The 15,340-nt window shown below is 38.4% G+C and overlaps 1 protein-coding gene across 3 annotated transcripts in view; it reads right to left on the minus strand.

The window, feature by feature from the left end:
* Positions 1-379: 379 nt before the first annotated feature.
* The window catches only part of PKD2 (polycystin 2, transient receptor potential cation channel), a 26,301-nt gene continuing 11,340 nt past the window's right edge, over positions 380-15,340 (minus strand). For all 3 annotated transcript variants that reach the window (XM_085306257.1, XM_085306256.1, XM_085306255.1), the window contains 10 exons: positions 15,093-15,321; positions 13,028-13,198; positions 11,689-11,870; positions 10,482-10,602; positions 7,967-8,065; positions 6,837-6,958; positions 5,816-5,933; positions 5,411-5,574; positions 4,525-4,672; positions 380-3,469 (listed from right to left, as the gene is read on the minus strand). In XM_085306257.1, coding sequence (XP_085162383.1) covers positions 3,236-3,469; positions 4,525-4,672; positions 5,411-5,574; positions 5,816-5,933; positions 6,837-6,958; positions 7,967-8,065; positions 10,482-10,602; positions 11,689-11,870; positions 13,028-13,198; positions 15,093-15,321 — 1,588 coding nt within the window. In that variant the 3' untranslated portion in view covers positions 380-3,235. The remainder of the gene's footprint in view (positions 3,470-4,524; positions 4,673-5,410; positions 5,575-5,815; positions 5,934-6,836; positions 6,959-7,966; positions 8,066-10,481; positions 10,603-11,688; positions 11,871-13,027; positions 13,199-15,092; positions 15,322-15,340) is intronic.

The raw sequence follows: 15,340 nt of genomic DNA on the forward strand, positions 1-15,340 counted from the left end.
ATAAGCTCTGAAGTACTAAAGGGAGAGCATTATTAGCAGTGGGAGTGGATAGCTGCAAGAGCAGAAGATAGTTCTGTGTATTTATACAAAAATACAAAATAAACTGTTAAAGAAAGCACTTGAAGTGAATTAGGGAAGACTCTGTTTCTCTCCCCACTTCACTGGTTCAGCAAATGCAGCAAGTGAGCCTAACTAGACCTTTGCTCTTTGGACAGTGAAGCAGTAGATCAGCCCAGTCCTCTGCTCATTCCATTTTTACATTATTACTTATTTTTAGAACAGAGTATTTTTAGAACAAGAAGAAAAGTGCACACCTAAATAAAATGTGAGATTCTTAATATTTCATGTTAAATAACCCAAGTGTATCACACGATRCTGGTTTTATACATTATATAAAATGTTTATTAGTAAGTAAAGTGCTCGGTTTTACAGACCAATAAATTCTTGATCATTGTAGAAGACCTGCATAATTAACAGCTTCCTAAGAAGATCAAAGACTTTACATTCTTTCCTATGCAAACAACCTTACTTTAATAATAAGTGACAAACGATATTAGAAAATCTAAAATTGGAAAATAAACCATAATAAAAATGTTCAAAACATTTGTCAAATTGCCATGCACTTACTGCAAGGCCCATTGTCAGCACACACGGGTACCCCATGAAAACTTACTGCACTTCAAGATGAAGTTTGTTATTAAGTAACGACACGTTACACAAATATACTTGGAAAAAATACAGCTATGAGAGCAAACATTTTGGTTTTCATAATAAACACATACTACAAAAGAAAGAGAAGCTGCATGATTGAGTTTACATGCTGAAAGATACATTTTTACAGGAAATGTATTTAAAAACATGCTGATAGGTTTTGTTTTGCTTTTTTCCAAGGCAGCCCTGCCTCACCAACAAACGACTGCTACACCGCTTCCTCTCCGCACTCCCCAATTCCCGCTGCCATAAACCCCCAGAGCAGTGTGCCACGTGCTTTAACAGCCACAGGCACAAAACAGTTTTCTTGGTAGCTTTCAGCTGAATGCTAAAAAGCTCAAGCTGGGTCATTTGAACAAAGCTAGTAATTTTAAATACACAGTCTATTTAAATACTATCCTGGCATTTAGGCAATTGCTGACCCTATAAACCCAACATCCGTTAAATGTTACATGAGCATAATTTGTTAGTATGCCTCGAAGTTTAAACTGTGAATCATGACTCTTACCAACATGGTACACACCTAGGATATGAATACAAAGACAAGATTTTGTATATTGTAAATTTGATTGTATTGTCTGTTTTCCTTGCACACCAGTTAACCTTACGTAGAACCAGTATTAATTTTAATCAGAAATGCTAGTTTAGCAAAGCAAAGCTTTACTCGAGAAGGCTTCTAAGGTCCAAAACCTTCTGGTAAAGGCAAAACAAGAGCTTAGTCTGAGCACCTCTTATTTCACACAAGCACCCTAACCATTGTGTTGCTGGGTGTGTTCTGGGATAGCAACAGTCTGTTTTGAAAAAGTCTTCGAATTTTATCCTAATAAAAAAGGGGCCAAAAAAAAGGAGAGGAGAAAGAAAAACCTTCACAAGAATCATGATTTGTCTTCCTGCTTTGTTCTATTCTTGATCTACTACAAAATTCAAGTCTCCACATTAAACTTCCTTCTGCTCCATCTTGCATTAAGAAAGTTTCTGTACATTTGGTTTCTTGTAAACTTACATACAGGAAAAGGCATTATGAAATCTATGAAATCTAATTATGAAATGCTATTTATATCTTGTTAAACAGGCATTTTTCTCTGTATTCTCTACTAATAGCTTAAATGTGTGTTCGATTATGTAGCTTTCCATTTTTCTTTAAATCAACTGTAAATCTTTAATACAAGACTGCCATCTTCAAGGAAAAAAAAAAAAACAAAAAACCCAGCACACACAATTGACAACCTCATTCCCCAAACCACTGTGTTACCTATCAAAACATGCTGCTACACAGAGCTATAAATATTATGCCTTGATGCTTTCTATGGAAACCTACATATTTTCAGTGTTGCACCTCCTTCCAAACCCCAAAAGTGCTCTGCAGTCTCAGAAAACACAGAACATGAAATACTAAAAAGAAAAAAAAGTGGTTATAGCAAAAACACCTTGCCAAAGGGAACCAGCATTGCACTCCAGGAAAAAAAAGCATATGTAGAAATGTATCTAATAACGTTACAAGCAGGTCCGTTAAACATAAGTACAGGCTAAATATGCAAGACAAATGATTAATATTTGACAGAACACTTGATTGGCTTTTTCCAACTATCCWCAACTTTTCCTTGTCCCCTTTCCCCTCAAACACAACGAAGGCTGGTTTTCAATCTCATRTGCTTTTAAGGAATATACTTTCTGCAAAGCGATCATATTTATCTAATAAAATAAAGTGCGGAATATTCATCCCGGATATACTTAGATCATGAAAATGTGGCATTAAAAATAGACACAGTGCAACAAAGTTGATAACAATAACATTAGATGGGCGAAGAGGCCGTTCTTGAACATTACTTTTAAAACACTAATGAAATAGTACATATGTACTGCATATGGTCTCTCTTACAGAAAAAGACGATTAACAGGTTTACAAGCAAAGTACAGTTCTGTTAAGAGAAATGCAGTATTTCTCAAAAAATAGACAAATTAAAAATGAGCGCTTAAAATTAATTAAAACCCTAGTATATCAAGAAAGATTCTGGAAAAGTAGGTAAAAATTCAGAGTATTAATACTTTTTTTTTTAAAAAAAGTATCAGGTGCACCCATCTGTTCTAGAGTTAGCATTTCAGAATTGTACTTTCCAATGGAAAGCATAAAACTCATGCTCATTCATTGGAAACTTTTGAACACAGCAAGTACCTACTGTAAATTTCATCTAGATAGTTTGTTGCCCTCAAGAAACTGTTCCCTGTAGCATATGTAGAGAAACAATTCTGTGCAGCGAGACTTTAACACATCTCGTTTACATTCTGTCTTCTGGAAATTCATTTCCAAGGCTAACTAATCTCAATACTGGTAACTTTGACCTGACACATGGTTTATGTAGTTTTGAAAATTCCTACAAAGAAAATATTTATTTTTACCCACCACTGATACCTTTCTTTAATGGCTTGATCAGGGTGATCACCTAACTCTGGGAAACAATTTAAATAGTGTATTTGTTGGCTTAATACTGACCTGAAACATACAGAATGAACTACAAAGTTAATCTTAAACATGGATGTTACTCCCCCCATTTCCTCCTCCTCCATCAATACCATCCGACTGCGAGGAAGATGGTCGGGAGCTCCTTGAACGAGGCTGGCCATTCAGTCCAAGTGGTGTACCCAAACGATGGCTCATTTGGGATGCTGTATCATCCGATTCCCAGCGCTCCAACTCCTCTCGCACAAGCCGCTCCATTTGTTCCCTGTGGATTTCATTGTCTCGACCCAGTCTTTCATCCTAAACAGAGAGAAGATACAAGCTAGAAACGCAGGTTCCAAACCACAGGCTAATCAAAACACCATACAAATACGGGAAACCGTAATAGCATGCAAACTTTTCCGTGCACTTGTGCAGAATCACAACTAGTGCTGTAAATAGTTTTCTTTCCAGTAATGTACCTCCCAGACTGTCACTTTCATTTATGAAAGCACATTTTGTATTACAGTTTCTAACACTGAAATCCACCTTCAGAAACGTAAGATGTACTGGAGACAGCACACCAGCAAGACAGCCCCAGTTCAAGGATCAAGCAGGATTGTTGCCTGCATACGGAGCAAGGATCAGAGACACCATAGCTGTGACAGGGCAGCTGCCAGTCCGATCTCAGTAACCCGCCAAGACAGCTCCTCTCACCCACCCCTAACTGCCCTATTCCTGCTGTCCTTGCCCCATCAGAATGCTGACTGTCTGGAAGAATACTTCATCTGGCCTACTGCCTCTTCCCAAAGGGTCCTTAGGAAAGAGGTGCGGGAGGGGAGGTAAAACAGGACAGATAACTTTGGTGACAGAAGCAACCTGCRGCCACCTTGTCACACATAACCCTGGAAAAGACGGGTCTTAACTGTGTGCACGTGCAAGAAGTTCTTCATCAACTGGGAAAAAAACATTGTGTACAGCTCGCTCTGGCAACAGAGTAAGTTGTTGAGGCCTACCATGCCGGATCACTTGGACTCTGCCAGATTAGTCCATAAGGAGCTTGAAATGCATCAAACATAGCAAGAGATGAATGAGCTCCTTCAGCCACTACTGAACACCCGTTCAGGGGTACAAACTGCTGTCACCCCAGTGTGACACAGGCCTGCTAGAAGACCGGTTCTAATACCAGTCTCTTGGATCATGCTTCTCCATTAACACCAAGGATAAATTGCCTGGCCAAAGCACCCACCTCATCTTCACCAGAACTCCCCAATCCTTCCAAGCAAAGCAGTAGCAAAGAAAAGCACTAACTATAAGCAAGCCAGGCAGGCTGTTAACAGCAAGTGATGAAACACAACAGCATATGGGTTTCTTACCTCTGTCACTCCATCCAGTAGTCTCCCTAACACATCTCTCCTTTTCAGTTTGGCCCTCTCCATTGCTTCAAGCTTTACGATAACAGCATCGATCTTGGAAACAATACTGCCGATAGAATGCTCCATGCGATCGACCCGCCTCATGAGCCTGAGAACAAGTGCAAGCTTCAGTGTTTCTGACATTTCCAAGCCAATGTCATTCTAGCATATTAATGCAGAGAAAATGCAAAAGGATGAGATGGCATTTTATTTCAAGCCAGGCATCTGACTTCACACAATGAATTCTACTGTCCAGGAAAGGAAAAGGTACACAAGAGCAAGAAGAGAACACAGGCATAAAGACAGAATGAAAAAAAAAAACCTACGTATTCTATTCTGTTTCCCTGATTTGGGGACATCTTCAACATTTATTGGTTCTAGTTACTGATCTTCTTCATTCAGTTACTGTTGGTGTAATTACCTCCTACGGAGATCCATCACTTTAACCAAAACACACAACCACAAGTAATGTCAATCAATTAAAGTTCTTGCTGAAACTACAGTAACCTCAAGATCTTACTAACGTAAAAAGCGGAACACACTTCTGCCATTATTGCAACTCARCCATTTTCTGTCTTTTCAATGACTACATTTTAAAAACAGTGGGTTTTAGGATTTGTTACTGATTCTTGTATTGAGCCTCTCTAAAGTACTTGAGATTCAGGTATTACCTGACAGCTATTAAAAAGAGCAACCCAAGGACCTTAAAAAATGCAGTGTGCACCTTTCTGAATAACTTGACTAATATTCAGAATTATAGGAGAGACTTGTAAATATCTGAAAAAAATAAAGCGCCTAACAGAAAAACCCACAATGCAAATACACTCACCGACAYGGATAAACTTACACTTGAAACTCTTCATAGGAAACCCCGCTAGAGCTGCTGCCCCTCCTCCTAGAACTGTGTCCACTGTCTTCATCCTCGTCCTCCTCGGAGTCATCCAAGCTCCGGGGGAAGCTGCGGCTGCTCAGAGGACGCGGCAGAGAGCTCCTATCCAGATCGAGATCCTCCTTCATAAAAACACAAGCCACAGACAGTCAGAACATAAAAGACTTTCATCTGCACACAGGGGACAGAGGGTGTCAAGGCTGAAGACAGCCTGCCCTCCATGATCTCCTCTTGCCTTTTTACAGTTCCGCTCAGAGAACTCAGCCAGAGATGAGAGCAAATGTGAAATGTAACCAGCAAATCAGTATAGGGAACAGACTGGCTGATGGTGCGGTTGGTATACCACTCTTAATGTGAACTCACCCTCTCTTTCTCCAGGTCATCTCTCATCTGCTGATGTTCATGTTCTGTCAATTCCTGGTCCCCATCCTGGTCGTATTTGGTAAATATTGCTTCAATCTCTGCATCAGTGTGACCCTTCCTGAAAAGGTCATAAAAACAGATCCCTTCTTTTAGTTTTTCAGACATTGAACAAACTTCAGGTATTAGAAAAACAATTTGGTCCCAACAAAACATTTCATCCTCAAGCCAAAGACACAGCTGAATCCAGAAATGCTTATAAATTCTCCCCACCAAGAATTCAAAACACTGACTGCAGCATAGAGCTCAGCCCTCACCTTTACCTTGTCTTTTTTTTCCCCCTCCCCCTTAACAGCATCAATTTTCCTCAGACTGCACCCTACTCCTTCCCAATTCACACTTTTATCTATCCTTGATTCTTCCCCCTTGCTTAGGCTTTTGCTTCTTCACAAGTTCCTGTTTCCGCTCTCACAGAAAAATTACTAATGCTTCAAAGGGCTTAGACCTCTGCTTCCTCAAACCCTCTCTTCTCCACAATACAGTACCTTGAGGAATGTGGTCTCTAAAGCATGAACTCCTTCCTCCAGTGTGGGATACTGCCTTTCTGCAGTGACACCAGCCACAATACAGACTCCACAGGCCACAGCTCAGTAGAGCTCGTTAGCCAAGACTTGTCTGTCATATCAAATTGATATACCATTCATCTCACTTTTTTTTTCCTCTTTCCTCTTTCTCCATTCCCATGCCACAGATTTTTTAATTCACTTTTTTTGCAGTGCCCACAGATCAATATGAAAACAGTGTTTGCTTATGAACATCTCTTTGCCTCCCACTAGACACAGGAAAAACAAAGCTTTGTTTCCCACTCACCAATAGAAACAAAAAGCACTCTTCTGTGTTGTCCTTATATGCATTAGCATACACTTTTGCTGCATTACAGAGGCAAGAGAGACTTGAACCAAAGACTCTGCATCACAAGTCTCTGGCTGCACAGTGAATCAAGATTAATAACCAGGTTCCTTACCCTTTTAGATCTTGTCGGAGCTCATCAAAATTTAATTTCCCTCCACCTTGTCTCAGGCTTTCTGAAATGTCATCAACAGTAGTTTTCTTCAATTTAAGTTTGATCATGGCTYTGTTGTAGCCCTAGAAGGAAAAGTAGAATTCTAATGTTTTACTTCTCATGAAATTTTAACACTTCATTTCTAAGACTTCATTTTTTTAAGAATACAGAAAGCAACAGTGTACACTTCCATTCAGTGTTCTAAAAGTTCTACAAGAATCTATCTTTTCCGCCAGTTTACCTATCTTTTATTTCAATATTTACATGAACAACACACAAATACTCTTGCAGCTAAAGGTAAGGTTTCCATCATTCAATTTGCAATACAGATCAGCAGAAATGAGATGTTTTGTCCCAGTAAGAACCTTTGGCAGTTACTGACAGTAGTTAAGTGACAGCATTAAGTAATGAGGACAAACCAGACACAACTTATTGCAGTCATTTTGAATACCTCTGATTCTTCAGTTTGAGAAATGACTTTCTAATAAACTGGTTTTGATTAAACTGGTTTTAATACCCAGTCTCCAAGTTCTAAACACCGAATTACTGGTCATGCTGAGTATGCATTTAAACATCTCTGCACATGATACAGCACTGCACCCATGCCAGCAGGTGCATGTATTTTTCCCAAGCTGGGATTCAGGTCAAGTTCTTAATTGTGTATTAGACAATCTTACTGGCAGCTAACCTTGGGAGCTCCCAATGCATAATCCAAACTTGACTCATCTCATTGCACAGAATGAGATATGACCAAAATAAGAAGTAATTCAGAATTCTGTCATCAAACTCAGTGGTGGCTTAGCTTCATCAGTTCAATATTCCAGTATCTACCTTGATAGGTGAATCTTATTTTGTATTCAGTAGGCTGATCCTTTGATTCAAAGCTGTGTTTTAAAGTGACTAAAATGAGTTGCAATGCAAAGTTTTCATTATCTTAATTTATGTTTGGCTGTGAATCATTTACATTAACTAAGAAGTGCACATTTTCATTAGCTGTTGCCAATTTTACTTTGTATAGTTTATACAGCATTATACGGAATAAGTTCAGATGTGAGGAACAAGACACAAGACAAACGAAATATGACTTTTACCTTTCTGATAAGGTCAGAGAGTTCCATTTCCGCCTTCTGGTGTGCCATATCTGATTTGACTTCAGAATATGTATCATTGATAATGGCCAAAAACATGTTCTGTTCATAAGAGAAATAAAAATCTCACTTTATTTTATATACATATATAAAATTTCAAACACTCGAGATATTGAAAACATGATGACCTGCAGTACCAAAATTTTTAATCAAAACTACTAGTTTGGACGTAACTGGGAGATTACATTCCAAAGAGAGTTCATGTCTACACGCAGCAGTTGCAACAACAGTTCTACCTGTGAGGCCCAACTTTTTCATTTAGCAACTATGACTTGATTTAAGCAACACAGCTGGATTACCAACAGAAATACCCGAGGATGCAAGTTAACTATTCACTCTGTAGTAACCAACACACACACACAAAAGATTGTTATCTGGCTACAGATCTGCTTGCGGTTCAGACTAGAGATGAAGAAAATGGATGAAAATCAGCTACTCGGCATGCGCACCACAAACTGACAAGAGTTTCGTTGCTTGTTCAGACAAACGGAGAAAAGAAATCAGTTTTATGGCTGCTGTGCCCAATATTTAATTTAGTAGGCCTATACTGTCATTACTGAAAGGGTCCTGCTGAACATAGAACAAACATTACTAAATTACAAGTCAGATATTCAAATCAAAGGAATTAGTTGAGTTATTGGCATAGTGAATGTGTCATTCTCCTGCACAAAGGCTGTGTTAGGCAGGATTTCCTCATGATTAAAAAAAAAATCCTTTTAGAAAAATAATTTTTCATTGTCTTTACTCATTCTTGCCCAATAACAGACAAATTAGAGATAACTTTACTAGCATCCATTTTGCTTTCCGCTGCCCAACAGTAAGAGCTAAGGATGCTGCTTATTGTCCATCTTTTCTAGCTTTGTTTCACAGCTAGGTCTCAGACTGGTTTTAAGGAGCCCACAACAACATTTCACTCAACACAAACTGCAGGTTTAGCATATGTTTATAAGCACACAACCTGTAGCTAGTATTTCGGATAACCTGTTGTGCCTTGGCAACCTAACTTGCGCTCTCCTGCTGCCCATTAGGGGAAAAAAGTTACTTTCCCTTTGCAGATCACTAGGCTCCATTTCTCTGAATCTTGTGAAGTGCCTCAGGCAAAGTATGAAACATGCTTCTGAAACCACGCACTTCTTTGGCTAGGGCGACCTGCGTGTTATTTGTCGATTGCTTTCATTTTCCATCCCACTGAACACGTAGGGTTCTCCCAATTCATTACTAGTGGATAGCCTAGATAAAGTCTTCTCCCATCATGTGCACAAATAGTATCTGAGTCCCATTTCTCCTCCTCCAAAAGGAAAATTAAAAGCCTCATTAGGTATAAGATGTCATTATCATCATAGTTATGATACAGGATTGATGGCCAACTTTAATGTTAATAAAAACCTGCTTTAATAGTTGCCAGTTTATCAAAGCACTGAGAGATACCCAGTTCTAGGAATAATCTCAAGATCTGATGTTCACATCAGTAATGACACTGCAGTGATATCATTAGAAATGAGGTCACTATTCAGTAATGCTAGTGCTGAACTGAGAGCTATGTACATGTAGAAGACACCAGGGTTCTTTACTTGCATAGGCATAAAAAATGAGTTTATTTGTTCTCCTAGGTATCTGCAAGGGAGTTTCCTCCCTGTACTTCATATTATGTAACTTATTAAACAGATTAACATGAATTCTATATTAACAGAGGATACACATACACAAAAAACCCAAAGATGACTACCAATACACTGTTTGAATTTATTTGGCAGACTATCATGTCCACAAACTGCCCCCCAGATAAACTGAGCCTCTTAAAATACTGTTCATCAAAAAATTACTTAGGTATGCTGCAGCGGGAAGGTAAGCTCCCATTTGTGCTATGGAAAGACAGGGCTCAACTTTGCCCTGGTAAGGGAAGAGAGGGAGGAAGCCTTTCCTGGAAAACTTCCCCATCTGAAAGGTTGCTGCACTGCTGCTGACTTAGGTTCTTCTATAGGCAAGCTGCGTGTTGCATGTACAAACTACACAGCTATGAAACTGCTGGCCACGCATTACAGCATTTCATAAACAAAGAGCCTGTACGAAACAATACAGCTACTTTTCACCAGCCAGTATGGGCTTGCTGTGCACGCTGTTAACAAGCGAGTCAGGGCTTACACTGTAGAAATACTAACAAAAATCTTGGTAATAATAATAATGAAAAACAATCACATGGAGCACTATAAGGGAGTGACGAMATACACTACAAATCTATTTTAAATGAAGTAAAAATGAAAGAGAGTGTAGTGACAGGCTATGCAAAGGTTAGGGTCCTCTGCATACTGCACATATACCATTACCAAAATAAGCTCCAGGTAACAGGGGGGAAAAATATACATTAAAAAAACAAAACAAAACAAAGAACAAGAGATGCAAAAATGGCAATCTACCTAAAAACAAATGTCCCACCCCGCATAAACAAAGGCATACATACCAAAAGAATGAAGAACATAAAGAACACAAATGTAGTGAAATAAATTGGTCCCAAAATTCGATTTGCTTCTTCAACCTCTGTGAAGTTAAAGTCTCCCAAAATGATGCGGAACTGAGTAAATCTTAAAAAACAAAACATATCCAGGAGTTGAGAAAAATACTTTTGGAGCTGTGCAGTTTTCAGCCTGCTTTAGTGCAACAGTCTGGCTGATGGGCAGCAGAGAGGTCTGCGCTATTTTAATACTGAAAAGGCATTGCAATTTCCAAACCTTCATGGCCATCTCTTAAGTATAACTGAACTCCGCAACACATTCAGCAAAACTAAGATAGTTTTGGTCACAACTGATGATGGGGGCAAGAGGAAGTAGTGACAAGTAATGATTATCATTTTGAAATGTTAAGATACTACTTTGTCCCTGCCCTATACATTTTGCTTCTCACATATATATAAACCCAACTTTTCACTCTCTGAAGTGTGCTCATACAGTGCCAAGGTTGAAAAAGGCTCTCAGCACTATCAGTATATTTTAAGTTCCTCCACCTCTGCACAGGAAACTTTGCAACACTCTTCCACAGTATGGGGAGCAGGTGGGGGAATAATGTAATATAAAATACATCTTGTAACAGGACAACCTGGTAACTACTTCACTTTGAATCAGATTAGGTTGTATGAAATCAGGAAAGGGAAAAACTGATTAACAACCCTCAACTAAGTCTCCTCGTTTTCATGGACTCTGCCAGATACTCAGAAAGTTATTATTTGGCTGTTAAACACAGAGTCCCTTTGTGAGTCAACCAGCTGAACGCAAAATCAGGAACACAGCATTATTATGCGTGTAAAGTTTCAGCAAGCATTATAGGGTGCTGTACAGTAATTCAACTGCTGAAGATACAACCGTTGGTCACATCCCTAGACAAAGCAGTAACTGTAAGAACCCTGTCACTTCTGCCAGCTAAAACTTGCTATTTTTAGCTCAGTGACTTAATTATATTTTATTTTTAACCTGGCTTTGGAGGCAGTTCTTAATCAAATGATAGATAAGCAAGCCTCTCTAAAAACATTATAGTTACTGAGCTATATCAACAGTGAGATCCCTAGAGCTTATCTGTTTAGATGGCTATTACAGGATTTGTTTAGTTTCTGACAAAGCAGCCAAATCCATTTACCGATGTATTGAGAAATTTTTTGCATTTATTACTGTACTTACATGCAGTCCTGGAAAGTGCTGAAGTCATCAATTTGAGTGCCAAACACAAGATAGGCCAACTGAGCATATGCTAAGAAAATAATAAAAAACATAATAGCAAAGCCAATGACATCTTTGACACAGCGAGACATGGTAGTGGATAATTGACTCATTGTTCTGTTGAAGTTCACAAATTTGAAAAGCTGTTAAAAGAAAAAAGAAGTAACTCTGAAGACAAGGAAGACAAGTATTTATTACCACAACAGCTTTACATATGAAGTGTCTTTCTGAATTTGACTGGAGACAAAAAGTCAATCTATATTTAGAAATACATCACTTCCCAAACACGCTGAGGCCTGAAACGTGAAGAAAATTCTGCCCACTTGCACTCCTCTATTCCTTGGTTTTATAGCAGTGTTACTGAGATGCTGCCAAAAGCCTATTTATTTATCTAAAGGGCAAAAGGAACAAAGCCTTAATTTTAATATTTTCAATGCAGGTTTTAGAAGTCAAGCAGTAAAAAGTCAAGAATGATGAGATGAAGCTGTAAGCTTTCTACTTTGATCTCAGAGCTGACCTTGCTCTGAGTAGGTGATTGAACATCTCCTGAAGTCCCCTCTCACCTGAATTATTCTGTGATAATGCAATTAGTTGTTATTTCTTAAAATGAGCCACTTCAATTTTTAAACTGTGATGTAAAAATTACATGCAACTTTGTTTTATAACACAACAGAACATTTAGCTTGCTTTGTACCGTAAGGATCAATTTGGAATAAAGTGGAAATTCACATCATCATTCTTAAGTTTCCTACTATCAGACACTTTATTAACTAAACACTTTAACTAAACATTCCTCTGCAACTTTTTACATRTGGAGGACAGGAAAATGAGTGTGGACCTGAAGAGTAGTAGAATCAGAACGGAGACAGTAAAATAGAGAGATTAACTATCGTATTATGGCTGGTTTGGATATGAATTGGACTTACACTACTTCTTCCAAAGATTCAGAAATTTTGAATACATAAAACAGGCACAGTTAAACCAGGCTGGGAAAAAACAGTACCTAATAAGCAGCACTGCCTTACTAATTCAAGAATAACAAAACCATTTCTTCATGTATATGCTCTGACAAAGCACCACTACTGATTGTATTTTCTAGATTTAAACAAGGACCATCTAACTCAGTGACAAAATAACCTTGATTTCAATCTGCAAGAAGTCATCATCGTGTGCTGACTTTCTTCCGTGACCATTTTTAGGAGAAATGTTCCAAAACTCACTGAAGCAAACACATGAAATTCAGAACATTTCAAATGCTTCCATTCTAATGTTAGAGTAAGGATACATGTCTTGGAGTTACCTTAATCCACACAAAAAACACAGTGACTGCAGCAATATTGTTGAACTGTATTTGCCAATATGCCAAAGGTTCAAAATTGGGAAATGAGTTTTGATCTTCCAGCAGTTTCTTCAAGAGCATATCTACAGTTGATGTCCTATAGATGTTAATTCCTATAGCTACCACAGAGAGCTGAGTAGAAAAAAAAAACATAAACATATGAAAGGTGATAATTTAAGTACAGTTTTAGAGCAGCTGGTTTTAGCTATGTAAGTAAGATAAAGATACATATGAGGAACTTCATGCTGTTCATAACAATACTACCCTGTGAGCTTTAAATAAAAGCAAAGAAATATATATATAATGTATATAATATACATACATACATTCCCCCCCCCCAAAGCCTTACTGATTCTATGATTCTACGATCCTGGCTGCAGAGCTGAACTTTCAAATGGGAAAATATCAGCTAGGGACTGCACAGAGTCAGGATCAAGTCAGAGATACAATCTGATCCTTCAGAGTCAACCCGACTTGTCACCGAGTACATTAGTGTTGACAGTCAGGCAATTGCAGGGACAGGGTGAGCTGGAGTTCACCACCTTTCACTCAAAAGCAACTGAACAGCACAGTGGCTGTTGTATGAGATAGGATCCAAAGTAGGATGTTTGGATAAACCAGAAAATGCATTCCATAAGGCAACCATGACCAGACTACAGACAAATAGCCTGGAAGAAAGGTTATATACAAATCCTTCCCTTGCCACAGTTGGAGACCAAGATCATGGTGAAGCCTAGTGGGCTCAAAAATGCAGTCTTTGCAGAGAAGAAAACGTAAAGGGAAATAAAAGAATGTCCACGCACCCCACCACCCCTTCCCACCCCAGCCTGCAAAGACTCAGAAAGACAAAAGGGAAAAAGAGTAAAGCGCAGACACATAGCAGCAGGCAAAAAAGAAAAAAGGAAAAAGAAAAAAGTCAAGTTTCTCCTCTAGAGCACAAACTGATCAATACTCCCCCAAAAAGTAAAACAGAGAATCTGTAGTTTTATCATACAGATAAAGTTCTCTCCCTGATCTCTGCAAACATTTTTTTTATTATTATTAATATAAGTGATTTTTTCACTGTATACAGCCAGGAAGTATACAATCCTTAATTTAAACAAGGGCCCTCAGACAAAGTATAAACACAGAATTCAACCCTCTACGTGAGCTAAATTTTAGACTCAAATATACCTCATTGACCACAGCAGCAAAATGTCTCATTTTCCCCTTGATAAATATAAAAATGGCCCACGGTTCAAGCATAACCAACCTCCTAAATAGTTCTTCATTTACAAACCCTTTTGATGCAAGTGTATTTTCTCCAGCTTAGAGGTATCAAATTCAATACTAAAACCTTAGGTTTGTCCTAGCCTGAAGATACAAGATGAACACAAGACAGGAATTGTTTCAGCACTGCTGGCTTTATATACTTTTGTTAAGAACAGCTTGATATAAGTAGAGTGATTTATACTGTGCAGCTTTAAATTCAAAGCCCAGATTTTCTGCTAGATTCACACTGCTTATTGATAACGCTGTCTACTTTACCAAGAAAACAGTCCTGACAGCTGCTAGGACTCTACAATTATGAGATGCTACTCTTCAAATTTGCTATTAGTTGGCCAGTATTTTAATGTCAAGTAAAATTTTTTAGCCATTCTTTGCAAACATATTCAGAACCCTGTCCCGTTTCTCCAACTGCCAAGCACTACTTTATGATTTTCTGCTGTGATAGATTATGTCAGACATGTGGAAATGAAAAGTAGGATGTCTCTTTAAGGGCTGCATCTATATTTACAATAACTGGGAGAAAGTTTACTGAACAAATACTCAAAACCTGTCATACTCAAAAGCACTGACTAAACTTGTCCTATTCGGATTGAACAGCTCAATAAGCCTGTAAGTAGCCTCCCTGAAGTAATGACAAACAGGGCAAACAGGAGGATGGCCCTATCCCTTAAACCCACAATATGAATTTTGAGTCATTAATGTCTCCCACAGAAAGCATCCAGAAAGCAATTTTAACGTTATTATAAACATTACCTACCACAATGATCAGGATATCAAGACAATTCCAAAGACTTCTGAAGTAGTGCAGTTTATGAATGTGAATTTCTAAGATCTCTTCCACCATATAATAAAGAACAAAAAGACAAAATGCCATTTCACAGGCTGCCAAGAAAAAATCAAAAGTAGAGATGTAGTGAATTAGCTTCACTGGCTGAAACTGCCAAGATGTAACAAGGCCTCCAGTAGCTGGAAACTCCACTAACAACCTGTTAAAAAAAAAGGAAA

This window comes from Rhea americana, unplaced genomic scaffold (assembly GCF_003343005.1).
Source record: "Rhea americana isolate MKP2758 unplaced genomic scaffold, rheAme1 scaffold_237, whole genome shotgun sequence".
In the NCBI taxonomy this organism is placed as follows: domain Eukaryota; kingdom Metazoa; phylum Chordata; class Aves; order Rheiformes; family Rheidae; genus Rhea; species Rhea americana.